The sequence below is a fragment of the Aythya marila genome, assembly GCF_965140915.1.
Source record: "Aythya marila genome assembly, chromosome: 1".
Taxonomy (NCBI): Eukaryota; Metazoa; Chordata; class Aves; order Anseriformes; family Anatidae; genus Aythya; species Aythya marila.
This window is the reverse complement of record NC_139042.1, coordinates 191,307,295-191,329,808: the sequence shown is the minus strand read 5'-3', so window position 1 is coordinate 191,329,808 and position 22,514 is coordinate 191,307,295. Positions and strand designations below refer to the sequence as shown.

The window sequence follows — 22,514 nt, the reverse complement described above, 5'->3', positions numbered from 1 at the left end:
ATGCAAAATGTTGGAGAGGTTTAAGCAAACAGTCGATTTATTTTTAATTAAGCCAGACTAGATGCTGTAGATGTAAAAATATTACAAAGTGCAAATGTTTGTTTAGTTAATCGGCTGCAGCAATGAGGATTAGGTGTCTGGATCTCACCCCATATTAGTTAATCCGCAAGATACCAGGGCTTTTCCAAGGGTCTCACAAATGTCTACTCCATCAGGAACATCTTCCAAATTCCTAGTTCCAGTCTCATATTAAAAAAAAAAAGTCATTTGAATTTTTGCAGGGATGGGAAGAGGGATACTCTTGCATTTTTGTCACCTACAGGAGAGTGTTCCAACTTCACGGATATTTCCTGTACTCAGACTCAAAGCTGTGCTCTTCAGTCCGAGCCTCGGCCACGATTACTTCCGTCTGCTTCAGCCACCCCATTGAGACTATTGAAGGAGCTGACAGCAGAGGAGAGGACTCAGTAGCAATCTGTAAATGTGGCCAAGAATTTGAGAACACAATGGGAACTCTCGAAAGCGAGACCCCACTGATCTAGCAATGCTTGGCATCAGGAGACTTGTTTTTCTCAGAGGACAGATATGTCCCCATGCTGTAAGCACTGCCCTTCCTCAGCTCACTGTACACATAAAAAAAAAATCTGTTTTAGAAAGCTGGTCTTTTATCCAAATGCTTTGTGTGCCATGGCTTAATATGCAGAGCTTGCCTTGTTTGTCTTTAAATAAGTCCAAATCTGTAAAAAGAAAAGCCATCCTGAAGTCAGTGCCAGCCTTTTAGTGTTTCCAAGAGTTTGCTTACTGGACAATAAGTTACCCTTCTGTTTTTGTTAATCAGTAGCTAATGATTTATTGACTGTTAGGAGTGGTTAAAGGTTAAAAAGAATCTGTTTCCTAGCTATTTTTAATACAAAACAACACTCCTCTGCATTGCTAACGTGCCAGTTCAGCCCCCAAAACCCCGTGGTGCTCAGCGCAGAGCACCTCACCCTCACACCCTCTGGGGCTCTTTTCTTCCCAGCTCCTCCAGCTAGGGCGATAATGGGGGAAAATGGAGCCAGTGCAGGAGGGATGCTGCTGTCGGGGTCTGTCCCCCCTCGCTGGCTCCCTGGAGCTCATTAGGCAGCCTGCCAGCCCCCCCAGCTCCTTCATTAACCCCCCGGCCCCTGCTCCACTATCCAGCGCCTGTAAGGGAGCGAAGCTCTCTGATTCCCAGGCGATGCCGTGCTGCTTCAGTGGTCAAAAAGCTCATTAACCGCCTGCCGCCATGGCCTGCCTGGGCCAGCGGCCTGAGTCCAGCCCCCACAAGGACGATAAATAAATAAACAAGCAGGAAAAAAAACAAATGCATCAGCCAGCAGCAGGCAATGCAGGGAGGAGAGGCTAGGAAATGCCACAGGAGCTTAGTGCCGGGATGTGAACTTTTCTGATCAGTCGGGAAACTCCAAATTAGGCTAGATTAAGAGACACCATTAATGTTAATCTCTGCCTTTTTTCGAGTTTCCCCCTAGAGATTTCCAAAGCAACTTTAAAATTAGCTGGTGTGAAGAACAGAAAATCTCTTACACACATCCACTGGATCCCTCCTGATTAGTCACCAGGGAAAAGCGGGCTGCATCATTTCACATAAAACCCTTCTTCCTTTGATGTATGTATCCCCTTTACTCCCTGAATATTTTAATGGCATTTCTTTATACAAACTTGGCTCGAGACTGTAGAGAAACATGAGAGCCTGTGACAGTGAAAAGGAAAACCCCAAAGCTTCCCATCAGTGAGTCAAAAATGCAAATCCTGAAAAGCCACCAGACCAGTTCCTTTTCCTAGACAAACTCCCTGCAACACTGCAGGGTTGCAGGGAGTCCGGATCCAGGCTGGGCAACAAAGCCGAGCGAGTTTTGCTACTGATTTGTTATCTCCTGCCTGGCTGCATCCAGAAGCTAAGCTTTCGACACAGCCAGGAGATGTGGCACGTGGCAGCAGTGGTGCCCAACGAGCTGCTGCTCTCCTGGTGGTACAGCAGGGACGGGGAGCAGCCTTCCCATCCCACCAGGAGTGTCCCACCACGTGGCAATGGCATGGTGCTTCATGACAAAGCTGTGAAAAGCCACGGGTACCTGCACACGGCATCCAGCAGTGCACCTTTAGTCCACGGTGTAACCTTCACAAAGAGCATACAGCTCCTGCCAGGGGCAAGCTCTTGGATTTGACTCTTTTTGGCCATGTCAGCTATAGTGCTGACGGGAAGAAGGAGACTTCCCTGCCTGAAAGGGAAATTTTATTCCCTATTTGTATTATTAGATGCTCCTCAGCTCTTTGATGCTGAATCAGCGAGGCAGCAAGAAGGACTTGTTTTGGCTGCCAGGAGACCTTGCCCACCCCTCTGACAACATCCAGCTTGCCGCGTGGAGGACACCAAGCACACTGTTGCTCTGCTGCAGGACCCCTTGTCTGCCCTCCATGGCCCTTTCCTCCTCCCTGGGCTGCCCCTGTGGCTGTGCTCCTTTTCTCTGCCCCCTCCTGCCCTCTGAACCCTTTTTCTGCCTTTTTTTGCTTCCTCCCTCCCTTCCACATGCTATTCTTTTGCATGCTCTCCTCTCCCACTTCAGCAAACCCTTCCTCATTCCCCACTTGTCCCTATGCCAGAACACTACTCCCAAACATTTTTGGCTTTATATAGATACAGCATTTTTTATATCTTAATTTTGCACCCAGGACACAAATGTTATTGCTCTCAGAGTGCAGGAAACACCTAGAAATAATAGCACGACATACCAGCCAACTCCTTCTCCTTAACCTAGTCCCTGGGGACACCTTGCCAAGTGTGCTGAAGCTCGGTGTGGGTGATGGGGACACAGCTGGGTCCATCCCAGGGGTCCCACACTGCTGCATGGGCTGCCCCCAGCTCTTGGCGAGGGTCTCCCAGACCCCTGAATGCCCAGGTAATTGCAAAGCCCTGCTTCCCCTCCTTCCACAGACAGAAGAAAAATACCTGAAAAGTTCCCCATGAATCAGCGAGTTACTGTAGATTTAGTGTGTGATTAAAGGGAGATAGCAGTGCACTTCAAAGCCCTTGCACCAAATTCCTGAGGTGCCATTTCAATGACTCTGCTAGAAGCAGTGTGCCATGCTAAATCGGCGATTCACCCCCACCAAAAGAGAAGAGAGGGTGAAAACACTCCTTTGCCACAATAAAAGGCACGGGGCATTTTCTGAAAGAACTGCATACTTGCTCTGAAATGGAAGAGCACAAAACGGTGTTTGGGGACGGGAAATGGTTGTAAATGCAGGTGGAACTCTACTGGCAGGAGCACAAACCTGTCAAACCTGAAGGAAATGATGCAGTGCCACAGCGCCAGTGAAACCAGAACCAAGTGCCCCCACCGCTGGATGTCACTTGGTACCCCTGCCACACGTCCCCTGTCCCCAACTGGCTTTGCAGGAGAGCTCAGCTCGCCAGCCTGCACAGCAAGCTTTCCAGCACACTCTTCAAGACCTGATGATTAAAGATCCTTCAGGCTGTGCCACCCTCCCACCTCCTCAGTTTTCGGAGGAGCTGAAAATCACCGTTTGGGGAGGTGCCCCTGAACCTCTGAGTTGTGTGGTGTGGAGGTGGCAGGCAGCTTGAGCTAAGCAGGCTGACGGAGGGCTGCCTGCTACCAGCTCCCATGGGTCCAGAAAGCCCAAAGCCCTGGGTGAAGCCTCACAGCCGAGACCCAGCCAGGAGAATGGACCCAGGCCTTGAGCTCTGCTTGGTTGTGGCTTGCAGGCCTGGTCCATGACGCCAATCCTCTGCGTGAAGACCCTGGGGAGCGCTTCTGAAAAAGTCCTTTTTATATGCAAATTGCTGCTAAAACAGGTATTTTCAGGTGTTGTGTGCAAATTCCGCAGCAATAACACTTCAAAAAGCACACAGGGGAGAAAAAGACGGGAAAGCCTTCGGTACTGGCCTGGTGTGCTGCTTCCCTAGCAGTGCAGGGGACTCCTCCGAGCTGTTACAGATAGCTGAGTGATCCGGGGCTGGGGAGCAGGACACGCTCTGCATCTCAATGACCTCCGAGTGACTTTCACTGCTTTACACTTTCATTTCCTGAGACACAGATTTAGAGGCCAGTTATTTGTTATTTTGTGTCAAGACAATGGAATGTCGCTCTGCAGCCAAGCCCCGGTTTCCTTTCTCAGGTATTAATCACTTTTCACTTACCCTTTACCAGAAAAAAATAAAAAATAAATAAAAAATCAACAAAAACAATTACTACTAACCGAAATCTGAACGAATAAATATCCTGTTCTGCAAGGGCAGATGGGATACCCCCTGTTATATCCCCCAAAACCTTCAAAGGCTCTGCATCCACGTCAGAGCAGGACCAAAAAAAAGCAAATATCAGCCAGGCGGCCCTGTGGTGATTTTTAGGAAGTGTTGGGTGTGTAGGAAAGGTTGCCACCAGCCAGCCCAAGTCCTGCTGAGGGAGCGTTAGGTGCATGTGGAGGAGCACAAGGCCAGCACAACCCTACAGGGACGTTTCTCCTGTCTTCCCGGCTCTTGCCTTTCCCACCTGCAGCACTGCAGGTGGAGCTCTGGATGGGTTTGCACAGAATTTTATGGATGAAAGGGACTAATTTGATTAGCTTCTCGTGCTTTTGGCTTCTACAACCACAGAACCGGTGAGTCCTGCCTCAACAACGTGGCTTCACCTGAGCTAAAATATTCCCCGAGAAAGGGAAATGCTGACTCCATTTAATGACTTCAAAGGCTGGTAAAACTGCCAGAATTTGGGCAGATAACCCTGCGGATTATATTCCTTCACCGTTAATGACATTGTGTGGTATTTCTGATCAGAATTTGTCAAAGGCTTTAGTTTCTCTATATCAAATTTATGATCTCATCCAGACTAGGACTTCCGTTGATGATCCTCAGGATTTGGGTGGGAGATGATGAGTTGGGCCTCAGCAAGGATGGGAGGCTCGAAATCTTCAGCCAGGATGCCAGGAAATGACTCAGAAACTGAACTATTTCTGCAAAGATTACCTTTTCACATGGCAATTTAAAAGTTGGGTTTTGAGCACGTAGGAAACGACATGTTTTGCATTCAGACATTGGGAACATTTTATGTGTTTGACTGGAACAGCATTTTGAACTTTAAATGTAAAATCTTGGCATGCACTCAGCAACGGGAAATCTAATTTCTTTCCCTTCCTCTAGATGCTTGTAATTTTAATTGCTACAATTTTATTTATTTTTTTTCAAACAGCCGTGCCCACTAGCATCAAAATACATAATGGTATAAAGATAAATGCAAGATAAATAACACAAGTGCATAGAGACAAATTCCTCTCATTAACAGGTCATACCCCATATCATGCAGGTGCCTCCAGCACTAGCTACTGTCATGCTTCATAAGCATACAACTCTGTCCACCAAAAGGCACAAAAATCCACTGATGCAGTAACTTTGATTCTTTTAAGAAAGTTGTCAAAAAATTATCATGATGGGATCTGACTACAATATTGGTAAATCTGTAAAAACTTCTTTACCTCTTAAGTTGGAAAGTAAATTAAACACGCATGCCCCTCAGTACACTGTTAAAAATTCTGGCCCTGGATAGCAAAGCAAGTGATTTTTTCAGTGAAATTGCTTTTCTTCCTTGTATAACAGAAGAAACTCCTTTCTCTTTGAAAAGGAGGCCCCATCCTTTTCCAGGTAACCACAGACAAATCGCTGCCAAGACCAGAGGTAACGACTCGGCTACAGTCCATTCCCAGTGCCCTACAAACTGCCCCATACCTAAGCCATGCAAGAACTTCTGACCCCATGAAAACTCTGGAGAAGGAAGGCATCCAGCACAAAGCGATGATCTCTTAGTTTCTTAGAGATGTTATAGATTTAGCTTTGGAAATGCAGATTTGAAAAAAAAAAAAAAACCTTCTGGAAAAAAAAATGCCCAGAGAAGTGGTTTGTCCCTAGCTGAATGACTTTTCTAGTGTTCATAGCACCCCTCCCTGTCCCCACCCCCCAGTATTTGCTTAACATTGCGATTAATGCTCTGCATTTTTCTCCTCCAGGCAATGCCAAGAACTGCGAGGGCAGGGCCGAGCTGACCACGGCTGCTGCAGGCACAGCGAGTCACTCTGAGCCAGCAGAAGTCAAACTCTGGCAGGGCCCACATCTGATCAACAGTGGCATTATCATAACCTTCAACAACCGCTTTGTTTATTTAGAAAATCTCTCTCAATCCTTCAACAAATTAGTTTGGAAGCCACCGGGAGGATTAACTTCAGAAATTCTCCCTCAGATCGCAATTATGTCTGCTCAGATGTCACGAGTGATAGACATTTACATAAGCCGTATCCAATCTTTATTGCAAATTACATTTCCAATCATTTGACTTGTGTTGGGATCTGTCTCTTCCAAGAGAGCTCCAAAAAAATGACAGGGGGAAGGGAGGGGAAGCCTCAGCAGGTGCTCCCCAGCACAAGCTGTAATACCCAATACCTACCGAAGAATTTCCTTCTCAGGTGCTTCTTCTGACTGTTCAAATGATACTGGGTGGCATCCTGGATCCTTTTGGGGCAAAATCTTTCACCCAGGGTTCAATGACTAAACGTTATGCCTAGCTGGTGGCAGCTCCGTGGCTTTTGTCCAAGGAGCTGGTAATCTCTATTCAGCTGCAGGCATGTGCCTGCCTCGTAAATCACCGGGGCTGCTGGCAGCCTCGCTGGCTGGAGGGGAAACCAAGGGCTGGGCAAGCAATGCCTTCGAGCCCAACGGGGACAGGGGACAGGCAGTGGTGGGGACACAAGGAAGGCTGTGCTGAGCCCCTGTGCCATCCCTAGCCCATGGCAGGGGGTTGGCACTAGGTGATCTTTGAGGTCCCTTCCAACCCAAGCTGTTCTGCAACTCTAATTCAGCCTGTGTTGAAGAAATGGAGTAGAAGTGGAGCCTTGCCCAAACACTGCTGCTAGCCCTGCTGCACAGAGCTCCCATGCAACTTTCTTCTTTAACCCCAACTCATTCTCTAAAGAATCAAGTGAAGCCCTGACCTGGCTTGTGGCTGCCTTTTTCTTCCTGATTTTACCTTCTTGCCCCTGTCCTTCTACTTCATCCCGAGTCCCAAGCAAATGCAGACAGGATTTGTTCCTCTGCCCAGAGGCCCCCCACCTCCACCACCGATGCTGACGCTCCATGGTGCGTGCGACTCGTGGGCGCAGACCCCAGATCACTCATTCTGCTGATGCTGTGTCGCAGCCGTACAGGCACAGTTAAATCACCACTCGGGATCAGCCAGGCCGGCCAAGCATGACATGAGAGCTGCAACATGCACCCAAGGTGCGGAAAATCAATTACAGCATGGGTCTTGGCACTGCAGCGGAGGGGATTTTGGCACCAGGAACCAGCCTTCAGTTGAGGGATAGGCGCAAGCTCTCCAGGAAGGAAAGGCACTGGCAAATTCTAGCCCTGGAGTGGGCTGAGAGCTAAATCTCTGCAGCATGAGCTCAGTCATCGGCAGCGCTCAAGCTCCAGCTTGCCCCAGCTGAAGGCCAGCTAACTCCATCGCGCACCACAGGCAGGAGGTTTTTGAAAGCATGTGCAGCTCTGATTTAGAGCAGCTCACGCACTGCGCTTTGAATTCACGGCACGCTGAAGATCAGCCCGGAGCAGCTCTCGTTTCTTTCAAGTTTATCTCCAGCTGAAGAATTTGCCTGTTTTCTCCGGAGGCTGTCTCCAGGCGAGGCGCAGGTCTGGGCTCTGCCAGCTGGGAGCACACAGCAGTGGAAAGCAGCAGGTCCCTGCTGCCTGTAACCGCTGCAAAAGAGGGGGTACTCCCCAGGCAGTCAAGGATCTGAATTAACAACCTCAGTGCTCCCCAGCAGCCTCAGGGAATGCAAGGAAGGAGTTAAAAAAAGGCACCTTGCTATCTGTTGGCACAGGTGAGAAGAAACCTTGGTCCAGTTATGTAAAAAACATGATGTTTGTCCCCAGTATCTCCTTGCAAGGAGGTGGAGGCTTGAGTGACCAGTACAGCCAGGACTCCAAAATGCCTGGCACCCGTTGTGTTTGCACCTCTGGGCTGTGGAGGAGCATCTCACACATGCTGCCCCATCTCAGTCCCATATCTCAGTGTTTCTTCTGTGAGTCACTCTGTGAGTCATCTAGGGATTTGTTATCCCCTCCTCCACAACTGCTACTGCACATCGGCCACCCTGTGATAGCTTGTTTCTCTCTGCCCTGCTCAGGTTTTCCGTCATTTAGGTAAAATTTTCCTGTGCTCCTTTAAACAGGAGCAGAAGGAGCTTCTGCCTACAGAAGAGTAACGTCCTTAAGCGACTTTGATGTCATGTATATGTAAGTAATATATGAGATACACAGTACATAAATATACATGTACATGCCCTCTATAATTAAAGGAACATGTCCATACGTAAAACATTTTTATCTTGTGCCAAATGATGAATTCTACCCTGAGGTGATGAGTCAGGTAAAACATTAACATAAATTTGATGGAGTATCTTAAATTCTGAACAAAATTGCGTTTCTATCAGAAGTTTGGGAGAACAGCTTGAAGTTTTCACTTAATTAAAAACATCACCCACTACCCAGGCTGAAGAGAACCCCCCGGACCGGGCACATCCTACATTGATACGTGTCCCTGGTGCTGTATGTGCAGTGAACAGCAGCTCCTTGCTGTGATATCACTGATACTGAGCATCGCTACCATCAAACGTCCCGGTGGTTTTGGTCATATTCCAAACTGACAAATGCCAGCATCATCAAACCTATTGACTGTCGTTCACCCCAATAGGCTCAGGAGAGCCACAGGACTGAATAAAGATCAAACTCTCTCTCTTTCTCTCTCTGATGTGCTCTCCACTGATAGGAATCAGGCCACCAAGGCAAAGAGAGCAGCTCGTTTCACTGCTGCCCCTTACACCAGTTGTCCTGTGAGCAAGCAGCAAGTTACTTCTATTTCTCATCAATGTTTTGTTTGTCAGGTTCATAATCTTCCCCTTTCTCCCACCTTTCCTTCCAAACTAACAACAATATCCCATTTCTTCTTATTTTCTTGTAGATATGTCTACCTCTCAAGAAAGCAGGTCGTGCAGGTCACCCTTAATTCCATGCCACCCGTTGATTTTACTGGCTGCAGGATCAGGATCCCAGAAGTTAACGTGTTTTAGCTAACAGACGTGGTGAATGGCTGTCCTCCCTGCCTTCCCCCCAGCTGTTAGCAAACAGCTATAATTGCAGAAACCACCACTAACAGGTAAACTGATACCTTGCTACTGGGGAGCTGACAAGACTTTTAATATAGAACTGAAACTAGAGAACAGTTATAAAACACTCCTTTAGCTCTTATAGCTACTAATTCTTTCCCCTTGGTGTTTTGCCTCCCAGAAACCCAATACAGAGCCAACACTTACTTAGTGAGACATCTATTTGACTCCCTTAGGCATTTCCACCGAAACCAAGTGTGGCAACGGGAAGCATCCATTTCCATCACTGTACGCTGCATGAAACAACGCTGCTTCCCGTCTTCTTCTGATATAGCCTGGTTTGTTTCTGCAGTGTGTCACAGTGCCTGCACATGCTTGTTTTTTGGGAGAAAGCACCAAGTACTTGGTCTGGTACAGAACTGCTTTGCTGCTTCTCCGCAAACACCACCATGAGTGGATGGGGTTGGATGAGAAATTGCAGTGGGCATTGCCTACTGGTCAGAGATCAAAGAATCATAGAATGGCTTGGGTTGGAAGGGACCTTAAACATCACCTAATTCAACCCCACCACCACAGGCAGGGATGCCACCCACTAGATTAAATTAGTCAAAGCCCCATCCAGCCTGGCCTTGAGCACCTCCAGGGATGGGGCATCCACAGCTTCTCTGAGCAGCCTGTGCCAGGGCCTCACCACCCTCAGAGTGAAGAATTTCCTCCTAATGTCTAGTCCAAATCTCCCCTCTTTTAGATTAAGACCATTTCCCCTTGTCCTATCATTATTTACCTGAGTAACAAGTCCTTCTCCATCTTTTTCATAAGACCCTTTTAAGTATTGAAAGGCCAGAAGGAGATTTCCCTGGAGCCTTCTCTTCTTCAGGTTGAACATCTTTAGCTCTCTCAGCATGTCTTCACAGGAGAGATCAGCCCTCTGATCATCTTCGTGTCCCTCCTCTGGACCCCTTCTAACAGCCCCACATCCTTCTTGTGCTGGAGGTCCCAGACCTGGATGCAGGGCTCCAGGTGGGGCCTCATGAGGGCAGGATAAAAGGGGACACTCACCTCCCTCACCCTGATGGTCACACATCTTTTAATGCAGCCCAGGACGCAGTTGGCCTTCTGGGCTGCAGGCACACACTGCTGGCTCATGTCAAGTCTTTCGACCACCAGAGCCCCCAAGTCCTTCTCTGCAGGGCTGCTCTGTGGAGCAATGCCCGTGACTGGCTGCAGTGGGCCTACCTCTGTTTTTTCTGACTTGCACTCTGTATTCAAAAGGGCATCTAGCCACAAGAGAGACTTGCTGCAAGAATAACATTTATTTGTGTGAAGAAGGGCAGGCGCAGACTGTCAGTGACAGGTCTGAGAGGGGTCTTGACTGACCCTTTCTTACTGAGTCCAAAACATTTGTCCCTCAGGGGTAGGAGTCCCATACAATGAGGAGTTAATTATAAAACAACATTTTTTAGAGAGCTCTTAAGGTATCTTTAATTTTACCAAGCACACTTCTGAGTTGAGCAGAGAAAATAATCTGCAGCAGTCACTTCTACACTTACTCCATGTTTAATTATCTTTATTACCAAGCTGACCCTGCAGCAAGGCACCAGCTCCAGGGTGGCAGCATCATGTTGCAGGACCGCGGGCTGTGCTAAGGAAATAGCTGCTGCAGAGGTTTCCTGCCAGGGTTACCCCCTGCGTCCAAGTCACCCCCTCCTGGAATCCAAATTTCAGTGACACTCAGCAAAATATCATCCACAGAGCTGCAGATGCCAAAAACCATTCAAACTTTGCTCGTATCCAGCCGCAACCAACTCAGGTTTCAAGAACAGCTTTCAGAGCTGTGAAAACTCATCTATAAAAATTTGCTTTGGACTGAAGTGATCCATATTATGTGTCAAAGCCTGTTAGCCCCTCTCCTCAAAAACTTCAGATGAAAAATTAACCTCAGCTGTGAAGAAACCTAATACTGCTTCTGAGAAGTGCAGCAGTATCCGGAAGCTCCACACAAGGCTGGGCACCTTTTTTTATATTACATGTATAAATGCAGAAAGAGGGAAATAACCTGAACGGTTTCTAGCTTTAAAGAAGTTTAACAGGAAAAAGGAACTGAGGTAGAAGGATGAAGCTAAGAGTACTGCTGCTCGGGGTGGCTGTGCTGTGCCTCAGCAGGGGAAAGGGGCAGAAGCAGCAATGGAACGAGGATCTGCCACTGTGCAGCAGGATTTTGGGAACAGTGGAAGGATGCATCACCTCCAAAACAATAAGAGAGCAGGACACGGTGCAACCCGTGTCCTGCCCCTGCCAGCCTGCAAGCTGTGTGTAATTTAAGCCAAGTCATGAGTTTTGGGCCCTCTGTTACTCAAACATGTCTTAGCTACATCAAGTTTAGACGCAGCATCCCATTTAACTTGGCACAACACAACCCCCTAAATTATCTCTGCCTTCAGCCTCCTCGCAGGGATTTTTCTTCCAAGTTGGTTAAAACACGAAGTAGCCAGGGAACTGCTCTGCAAACAACTAGCAGCTGGCACCAAGGACACCAAGCCCCACAGGGCTGCCTCCGCTGCATCTTTCACCACTGGTATGGAAAGGTGGTGAGATCAGTGGTGGTTCTCCCCCTGCTCTCCCTTTCTCCCCTGAATTTCGCCTTGTGCAATGGGGACCGATTCATTCTCCTTGAAAGAGGAAGAATTCGTTCTCCTTGGGCTGAGGAAGAAAATGATGACAGGGCGTCCGTGTTAACGCCAGGAAAACACCATTCCCTGCACCGCTAGCACAGCTCACCTACCAGTCCGGCTGAAAATGAGGCAGGGGGTTATTTTTAACACCCGTGTCAGTTCTCTTTGCCTTTTAAAGAGTGTCCCAGGCCCCTTATCTGCTTGACAGCGTGCCAGCAAGCTGCTCCAGTGGCCGTGCTGCAGCCATCACCTCCTTGCCCCCTGGGGAGCCCGAGAGCTGGAGCATCTCTCCACCAACTCTGCAAGTGCTGTTTGCTCTTCATTAAGGAAAATGCAGGGAATGGGAATGCATTTTGCACTCTGTAAGAAAGGCCTCGTGGTGTCCACAGATGCAAGCACGGTGACACACCAAGCTTCACTTCTCTGTGTCTCAGACAGTACAGAGCTAAAAGTATATTGGTTTTAAGCAAAATATATATATATTTTTATTTCCTCAGTAAAATATCCTTCAGCTAGGAGACCCTTTGGACCAGGAGTCCAAATAAAACTGTAATCCTTGCATTCAATCTGCTGTACAAACTGTGATGAAAGGATGCAGCAGTGGGAAATCAAGAACTTGCTGATCATATTAATCCTTCATCTTCCATTCAGCTTCCCACATTAGTATCCTGTTTCCTTTTTAACAGCCAACAATGCTGCTCTATTTCCTTATGTAATCCCTCATAGTGCTATCACAGCAGACTTAAAAGCAGCGCTCCTTGGGAACTAAATGAATTCTCTTATTTTTGCTATAGATGACAAGCTTTGACATCTCTCTGCACACAGTGACACTGCACACCCTAAAAGCCTGCACTTTGCTCTTCCTGAAGCGGCTGGTTTGCACAAATCCCCATCCAGTCAAACCAAACCTACGTGTGACAGCTTCCAAGAGAGCAGATGTGTGACCGGGTCCTCTGGGGACTGCACCTCTGAGTGCCCTGATGGCATGGAGCAATGCTTGCTGCTTTTCTCTTGTACATCCTCTCATAGAGCAGACAAAAACGATGTAGTAAAATAGTTCCTGATTACTGAAAAAGTGTCAAACATTTCACAACCAAATTTTTCAAACCACAGAGGCTGGCACTAACTAAACAGGTTATTTTATGCAAGAAAATAGAGATATATGGAGCAATTTTGTTTTGCCTCAGAAAATTCTGTGTCAGTGGTTTGTAGTTACTGTGCTGAAGGGTCCTGCACTGTGCAATTCTTCAGAAACATCCAAGTCAGTGCATCAGTCATTTTAGATACATTGACACTTGAAAGGGTTTGAAGAACTGAAAACTAAAGGAGTTGCAGGTACCTGGAGGTATCCCTGGTGGTATTTCTGGGGAGGACACACTAGGTCAGATTTTGCCTTCTTGAGACAACGCTCAAAAGCCCTCAAAAGGATTTTTTGATCCAGGCAAGGTGAGTGAGACCAGCACCATTTTTGCAGAGCTGGTTAAATAAATAAAACTCGGGTCAACTGCATACATCAGTAGAGCTCAATGACCCATGCCTCTATTACTTTACAAATCATAGGGGCATCGCCGACGTGATTTCTCTTACCTTGTTGTAGTACTGCACCTGGACCGAGTGCCACTGACCATCACTGACCCCTCCAGGAACGAATGGTGCCACTGTCGTGGTTGTCTCCCCTGCAAGGACAGGTAGAAGAAAAAAATCAGTCAGTGCAACTGCAAGCTCCACTTCACCCTAGACTGCAACATGGAGTGACCCGCATCAGGCACAGGATGTGGTGGTCTTAACTCATCATGGAGGAATTCGTGTTTTTGTCTCGTGAGGAGGCAACTCATCACTACAAGAAGGACACTGAGGTGCTCGAGAGAGTCCAGAGAAGGGCGACGAAGCTGGCGAGGGGTCTGGAGAACAAGTCCTACGAGGAGCGGCTGAGGGAGCTGGGCTTGTTCAGCCTGGAGAAGAGGAGGCTCAGGGGCGACCTTATCACTCTCTATAGGTACCTCAAGGGAGGCTGTAGCGAGGTGGGGGTTGGTCTGTTCTCCCACGTGCCTGGTGACAGGACGAGGGGGAATGGGCTAAAGTTGCACCAGGTGAGCTTTAGGTTGGATGTTAGGAAGAACTTCTTTACTGAGAGGGTTGTGAGGCATTGGAACAGGCTGCCCAGGGAAGTGGTGGAGTCACCATCCCTGCAGGTCTTTAAAAGACATTTAGATGTAGCGCTTAGGGATATGGTGTAGTGGAGGACTTGTTAGTGTTAGGTCAGAGGTTGGACTCAGTGATCTTGAGGTCTCTTCCAACCTAGATGATTCTGTGATTCTGTAAAATCCTCAGTTTCATGGAAATAGTTTGGTGCACAAACACAGAAATAGCTTCTGACCTGTTCTGGTGAACTGTGTTACTTTCTGTTAGGCTTTTGCAGAGTGCTGAAGCATCGGGTAGATACAGCCACTGCTGCAACAGCCAAAAGGAGTTTTTCTACATGTCTGACAAAAGCAGCATGTTGGAGTTTTTAAATATGAGGGGTATCACGCCGGGATATTTGTCAGGGAGGGAAGCCTGCTTCTAGGCAGCGGGGAGGAATTGAAATGCGACTGTGCTCCCTATTAGACAGGTACGTGTATTAAACATGTGGACAGGAACTTTAGGTCTTGGCAAAATTTTACTAGTAATTTATGAAATTATGGGCGGCCTTTCAGTATTTAAATTAGAAAGCGAGTTCTTCACATTGCAATTGTAAAGCAGAAGCCTTCAAATCAGGCCTGAATCAGCACAAGCAGCTCAGTAACCAGGCATATCTGTGCCGAGGTAGCAACAAAATAAACATTCGTGTTGAAAGGACATAAAAGGCCTGGCACGGAGAGCAGATTGCTAGACTTTGTCTTTTTTTTTTTTTCTTTTTCCTTTCTTTTTCTTTTTTTAAAAAACAGTTGGAAAATTCAACATCATAAACCACAGGAAAATAACTCTCTTCCATAAGCCAACATTATTGCTGCGCTTAAAACATACTCTTTATTTACAACTAATGCTTTATCCTGCGTGAAGCATTATTCCTATGTCCTCTGCTTTCCTTTAGCTCTTGTCTTATATAATTCTGTTAATTAAAAACCACAGATTTCAGTTTAACACATTGCTGAGATTTTTTTTTTAATCATTTACTGATTAAAAAAATATGCGGTTAAAAATATTTTTGTTATTCAGTTAGAAAGCTTCCCCAAAAGGAAGCTCCTGGGTCTCCAGTCCTTTTGCTTTGCTTTCTGTGAAAAAGTTGTTGCGACAAGTAGAGCAGTCAGATCGGATGTCCAAAAATTGCATTGTTCGTTAAATGCCACTTAAAACTATAAAACATAAACCATTCCCCTTCCAAAGAAAATACCATTTGTAACGTGCAGGACCAGACCTGCTCTCAGGTGCAGTAGTGCAAATCTAAATTTAGTTTCCTGTATTTTAAAGGAGTTCCTCCACATTTAAATGCATATAAGTGCAAGTAGATTTTTTTTTCCCCCTCATTCATCCTCAGGGTGCCTGCCTAGTGATTTGGTTCAAGTTTAGACAGGTGGAGCACAGAAAGCAAATCCCTCCACCGGCAGCATGCTACTTCATTACACTAATCCATTCAAAAGCCTACGTCAAAATCTAATTTGTGCATCTTCTGGTTAATAAAGGAGAAATGAAAGCAGAGTATCTTTAACCCAAAGGGCCCAAATATGCACTTAAGCATCACTGGTAAATCAGTGGGGTCACATGGGATTTCCTGTGGGGTCTGATGGCCATGGGCTCTGGTTCTTGGGCTCTACCTCCATGCTTCCTTGACTGTACAACAAGAACATGTAGGGACAACACTCCTTCCCAGTTATTTGTTTCTGTCCCAATGGAAAACATCCCCTAAACCTGTGCCAACTAGAGGTTGCTTGCCCTAATGAGATTTAGCAAAGCTACCGAAGTCTCCACACCGAACTCCCAACTGGGCTAATGCAGGAATGCGAGAGGTTTACCAAGAGCATCAGCAATCCTGCTGTAGTCTGGAGGATCATTTCTGGTGGCTTCAATGTGCTTCAGCTGCATGCTTCAGAAGCTGACAGCTTCTTGTGCTACCCCTACTGTGGAAACTAGCGTTGCTGGTCATGATTTCTTGATGGAACTAGTTTATTGGTTCTGTTTTGGTTTTAAACCCAGAAAACATCCCTCTGTTAAGGCTGGATCAGGAAGAGCTCGTTGTAATTGTGCATTCATCAGGAGAAAGGTTGTCACTGCCAGGACTGATTTTCTGGAGCAAACCTCTCCCCTGGGAGAAGGCCACAGTGACAGTGACATGGTCCGTCCTGAGTATCATTTATTGGCCTTCCACTCTCCCTGCTCCTGGAAGCACTAAAAGATGCCAAGTTTGTCCTTAAGCAGAAAGAAAGAAAATGCCAAAGCCTCCAGTCTGTGTCTTCTAGCCCACCCTGGCAATGAGAGGGCAGCTTTGTTCTCATAAATACACTGTGGCTTGCATGAAGGAGAGCTGCTGTCAGAGGGCATCAGCGGATTCCAGCGATGCATTGCTTGTCATGAGGCAATAAAGAACAGCAGGCATTTTTCATTTGTCTGTTAGCTTTTCCTTTGGCTCAAGTGTGTTTTTTAGACAAGTTATGCACCTAGTTTTACTGATAGTGTAGTTTAAAAGCGCATAAACACACAAGATTTATCACAGCATCATAAAATGCAGATTCATTTACACAAACATTGGCTGTCAGACTAGTGCCAATCTTTTATAGTCCTCATAAACTCTGGGTTTTATAACTGATACGTTGACAAGCTCCTGCCTATGACAGCGAGTGTTACTACCACAAACTGCTACAATCTGGATTATTTTGCAAAACCCTCCATCAGTTATAAACCATACAACGTCAGCCAGTTACTCAATTAATGAGGCAGCAAATAGCTGTATAAAGACATGGAAGCACATTTCCAACCAGACTGAGACGATCTCAGGACCCAAAGTAGAAGTGGGTGACACTGGGGGGACAGCTCACCTGCAGAGAACGTGAGCTGTATCTGCTCCTCGATGATCTCCAGTGCAATGAAGTCGTGCTTCTCGTTGAAACGCCCGTTGTAGAGGAGGAGGGCGTTCCTTTCCCTGGTGGCGAACCTGGAACACAGAGACCAGTAGTCAGGTAACGCTCCCAGAAATGCAAGACTTTGACTCGTTCTTTAGACAGGAAATTATACAATTAATTAAGAGAGAGGTCAAATACTTTATTTCACAACCAACAGAGGCAGCATGATGGAAATTAGGGGAATCTCTGCAGAGATCTGCTGTGGATGCTGGCCCTAACGAAAGGTAAAATGATGCAGAGACACAACTCAGAGTGAGTATCTGACTCTGCCCAAACAGTAGCAGTTATTACGCTTTGCAGGGTTGGAAAGCCAGAAAGCATTTTGACATCAAAGGCGGGGTACTTGCTGCCTGCTTACTGTCTACTTGCTGCATGCTACAAGGAGAGTCATAAACTGATCAAAAAGAACTGCTGGGGAGGCAAGGGGAAAAGAAAGATAAGAGGCATTTTAATAATGCCGTGCAGATAATCAGGGTTCCTCAATCAACAGATAAGTCACTTGGAGGGAGGAAAATAAACACTTTAATGAGTCCAGCTCCAATGGGTGTTTTTTTGTTCCTATTTTTCTTGTGTTTCCAATATGGGATGTATCACACCTTTCCTGCAAAAATAGAGGCAAATCCACTTTCAGAAAAGCCTGCTTTTTGGTCAGCACAGAACATTTTTTGACAATTTCTGTGTGTTCTGTGCATTTTATAATTTTGAATTGAATCCTGTTATCTTTGGGGATTTACAGACAGCTCTCATCTATTTACAAAAGCAAAAATTTGTGACACATCACATAAACACTTTCACGAAGATTAATATATAAAGGGGGAAAGACAGGGAAACCATGGGAGTTTCTTGTGTTTCCAAATGGCAGCGTAGTTTGATTTTGTATTTTGAACTTCAGGAAATATGCCTGATTTAAATTAACCCACTTTTCCCACAAATGAATCAACTGCTGAGCACAGCCAGTGAAAACTGCTTTCCGCAGACAGAAGAAATTACTCTTGTGCGTGTCAAGAAATATCTGCTAGCAAGGCTGTCATGCAGTGCAACAAAAACTGCATTCAGAGATTATGAAAAAACATCGAGATCTGGTATTTGAAGTAAATTTTTTCAAGACCAAAGAACATTTTTAAACAAAAATTGATTGTCAGACATATGTATGCAGTGGATCACACAGAGTAGAGATCTGTCAGAACTACGGGCCTGAATTTCGGCTACATGGAAATGGGAATTTTTTGGTCTATAAAACGTATTATTTTGAAGGAGGAGAATTAATTGGTCTGGTTCAAAACATGTAAGTCAAATTCTTGAAATTTCCAATAAAGTAAAAATTGAAAAGAATATGCATTATATTCAATCAAAATATTATATTACCATTTTGGCTACTTTTAACCATTTAAAATACATATATTTATTTCTAAATATATTTAACAATATAAAATAATACTTAAGTAAAAGTTAAACTAAATGAATTAAGACAATACAGCTGAAATATTTCAATAGTATCAAAATACTGATTTAGATTTTACTTTTCACAGTCAAGTCTTTCATCCAAAGCAGTAAATCCCTGTAAAACATTTCACAAGAACTGCATTTTTCAGTGGATATCTGCTTCATCAAAGCTGTTTTGATCAGATCTAACTGGAATATGTCTATATGCAAAAGAAATGGGAAATGTATGAGTAATGCTTCCTTAGTGGGCAGAAAGAGTTATTTTAACCAGCAATAACAGGATCTTTACTTCTGTTTGAAAATATTTTGTTGGATATGCTTACAACTGTCTGCCATCATTTTAACTTGAAAAAGGCAAAGTATCTTTCTACTTCTCTACCTGTTAACTGCGTGTGTATTCAGTTCCACTCCTTGCCACTAGCCCAAGGCACCTTTTGCATCGTGCTATTAACTCAGCGCTGCTGCTTTTGAACTTGCTGAGGTGTCACCAGCCGGGGAATAAAAATATTTTTTTTTTAGTAGAAGGGATCTTTTTAAACTCAGGACATAGGAAATGAAAGACAAACTTTCTGGAAGGGTTTTGAATAAATGGTGAGAAAACATCTCCACTGACTGTGTCTCGGAGTGAAGAAGGAGTAGCAACTGCTGGGAGGAGGCAGGGAAGAGGTACAGTGCTGGGAGCAGAAAGACATGCCTGGTCAGTACCCAACATAACCGCATGACACAGCAAACAGGAAAAGTGTTTGGGGTAAATGTGCTCACGTGTTTTTGCTCTTCTACCCCTTTCATTAGGAATATTGTGGCATTTATCCTGCTAGCAGCACCACATGCTATATAAAATCCATGTGCCCCAAACCATTTTTGCACTGGAGGTGTTCGCTGCTCTGCTAAGCTCGTAACAATTATATGGACTTCAAAGAAAGAGCAACATATATTAGTTACTGTACTGGAGTACACAAACATGCTGCTTTTTGTCAGGAGCAGGTTGTGAGTCTCTGGAGGCTGAAGGAAGCTGGACACCCTGTCATATGAAGAATACTCCCGAATCACAAAATATGAAGTGGCAAATTCTTTGCCTAATCAAACCACTGATTCTTGCTTATCCTCATGTTTTCCACCTGCACTGAAGGATAATAAAAGCCAGAGAAATAACAAGTGTGAAAAAAGTGAACTGCAGGTATGAAAAGCTAAATGTGTCCCCATCCTGGACAGCGTGGGATGAAGCCCTGGATGACCAAGGCTTTTTATAATCACACTGCCTGGACTGTGCAGTGTTTAGCTCGGGACTAAATATGCCATCTTGGTTTAAAGACGGTGAAGAAATCCCAGTGCAAGCACTGCCATGTGAAGGCAGCTCGCCGTTTCTCAATAACCCCCACGCAGAGAATTTGAGTCACTTTAACTTGAAGCACCCTACACATCAAAGATCTCTTCCCGAAAGCCTGAAAAATGACACCATGTGGCTGCGGGGACAATCCAAGGGTAGTGCAGGTAATTTATGCTGGCAGCCAGCCTAGACCGCTCCTTTGTTTGCACTTACTGTGGGTCTGACAAGTCCAACGGAGCCTTTTGCTTCTCAGCTTTTCCCGGTGCTTAGATCTAAACCAAACTTCTCAGGCGAAATTCGTCCCTGCCTTGGCTTGCAAGCAAACCGTGTCTGCACATCCTGATTTAACCAAAATTTCAAGAGTCCATAACATTTCTGGCCAGAAATTGCCCGTCCCCTGCCAGGTGTAAAACACCAAACAGCTGCTGGTTGAAGGATGGGACAGGTGCCTGATTTTGCCTGTCCTGAGCACTTTCTCTAGACGGACACACAAACATGTCTGTTGTTCTACCGACCAACAAACCCCTGACCTTGCCCTCCGGGGTGAGGGCTAACACGTTTTGTGCTATTTGCTCAAAGTCAGCCCTGAGGGACAACCAAAGGTCAATCCTGACCAGATAAGCCATGGGAAAGCTGCAAGCCTGCACCCTCTCCAGAGGAAACACCAGTGTCCATCCGGAGCTCTGACTCCACGGAGGATAAGCCCTATGCATGGCCTGAGCAAAGAAGTCTTCTCCAGAACATTTTTTTTTTAAACCTTGGGAAGTCTGAAGGGGGGAAGGAGAGCCCTGTTGCACACAGTGTGGCTGCCACCATCACTCCCCTCACCCCAGAGCTCCTCGATTGTCCCTATGGGAAAAGTGACAGATATTCCCAGAAAAATCTGTCCAAAGAGGATCTGTCAGGGCAGACAGGACAGGTATGAGGCTGCTCACACCTGGGAGCCAAGATGGGACCAGAAGCAGCAGGAGCTGGTCATGAAGGCCAGATGGAGTGAGGTGAGGAGTTGGGACAGTCAGGGTTGTCCCAGGCATGAGGCTGGGAACCAGAAGAGAGCAAGGACCTGAGGAGCACCAGGCTGCGCTCAGCCATGGCCTGACCAGACCTCGTCCTCTCACAGGCTGGTAAACAGGGGAGGGGAAGAATGCTCCCAAATAGGCAGCATGGATTCTCTGGGTCTGCAGCTGACCTGAGGGTCATGAGACCCAAAAAGCCTCCTAGAAAAATGCCTGACATGCTCTAGAGGAGGCAAACCCAGCACCCGCCCTCATACCTCTCAGAACAAGGGCTGCTGAGATGTGGCCAGAGGTTGTGGCCCGGCAACACCCCATGGCCTGGGAAGGCTCCGGGGTCCCCCCTCCCCACATTGCACAACCCACTGAGAGCACTGAAGCAGAGGAAGGTCAGGAGGACACAGGCAGCCCAGCTCCCTCCCTGAGAACCAGCACAGTCCCAAAACCAAGCAGGCAGGGACTGGACCCTCAGTAGGACACACTGCTCTGGTGGTGTCTCCTGAGCTGTGGTATCAGCTGCTGTCCAGATACCGTCACTGCTGCTGGTCCCCCCCAAACCTGTGAGGGTTGAGAGGAGCCCTCTCAGCTGTGTGCAGCACCTGGCAGCTCTTCACCAAGAAAGGACTATGCATACGCAAAATCTCCAAAGAAGAGGAGGTGAATAAACTGATTATTTTCAGTAAGGAAGTTTTTAGTAAAGGTCTGTAGTAAAAGAGGCTGTTAGCATCTCAACAGCATCCTCAGCAGGGCGGAATGATTTCAAGTAAGACAATTTTGCCCCACTTGAAGGAATCAATGCCAGAAATCCCTCATGGTGACCTCTACACACAGATAATTTGTTGAATGTAATGAAATTTAATGAATATGCCCCAAGCTGGAGCAGAGAAGCCACCAGACCCAGACATGTGCCACGACCCTTCCATATGGGGACAAACAGGGAGGCCAGGGACTTACATGAGGGAGACGGTGAAGTGGAAGCGCTGCCGCAGCCCCTTGAAGGTGATGAAGGACTGCGGAGGGAAGCTCCTGGTGGTCATCTCGCAGTAGGGCCGCTCGTATTCTCCCGGGGGGCACTCGCACTTGAACCCCCCGATCAGCAGGTTGACGCAGGTTCCTCCGTTCTTACACACCCCTGGGGCGCAGCGGCCGGAGCGGGAATTCACCTCGCAGTACTCCCCTGGAAGGGCAGAAGGAGACATCAGGGAAGGCAATATCCCACCCAAGCAGCAAGATGCAGGAGACGTCGGGACCCCAGTGCTTGTGGGACCCCCAACGCTAGAACTTCAGCTGCTTTCCAACATCTGTACCCAGCCCCATCTGCAACCGAGGCACAAATCCGCAGTTGCAAGGGACAAAGGATGCTGCATTGTCTTTCAAGTCTGAATTCTCGGGGTGGTTGAGAATATAATCCTCTTCCAAATATTTGGCAGTGTTGGCCCTAGTTTTCAGATTCCTTGGCCGCTTTCACAGCTGGTGATAAATATAAAGCTGGTGATAGATAGATCTGTATGGGAGAAGGTAGCACTACCATTTAAAAACTTGCACACTCCCTCTCAGCCGAAATATGCGTAAATTGTTCCAGCATTTCACTGCGGGTAGGAAATTGTGTAAACAGATAAGTGTTTGCACTTCAGCTCGGCTGGAATTCGGCTTTGCTGCCCATGTCAGAGGCAGGGCGCGGCAGAGCCTGTGACAACGCTTGCAAAGCATTTATAGAAAGAATGAGCAGGGTGCCGATGACATATGTATTGCT

General features: G+C 46.6%; 1 protein-coding gene across 5 annotated transcripts in view; it reads right to left on the bottom strand.

Annotated features, from left to right (window-relative positions):
• CELSR1 (cadherin EGF LAG seven-pass G-type receptor 1) overlaps positions 1 to 22,514 on the bottom strand; it is a 161,621-nt gene that overhangs the window by 52,533 nt on the left and 86,574 nt on the right. For all 5 annotated transcript variants that reach the window (XM_082762169.1, XM_082762171.1, XM_082762173.1 and 2 more), the window contains exons 3-5: positions 21,716 to 21,938; positions 16,895 to 17,010; positions 13,470 to 13,558 (exon numbers count right to left, since the gene is read on the bottom strand). In XM_082762169.1, coding sequence (XP_082618295.1) covers positions 13,470 to 13,558; positions 16,895 to 17,010; positions 21,716 to 21,938 — 428 coding nt within the window. The remainder of the gene's footprint in view (positions 1 to 13,469; positions 13,559 to 16,894; positions 17,011 to 21,715; positions 21,939 to 22,514) is intronic.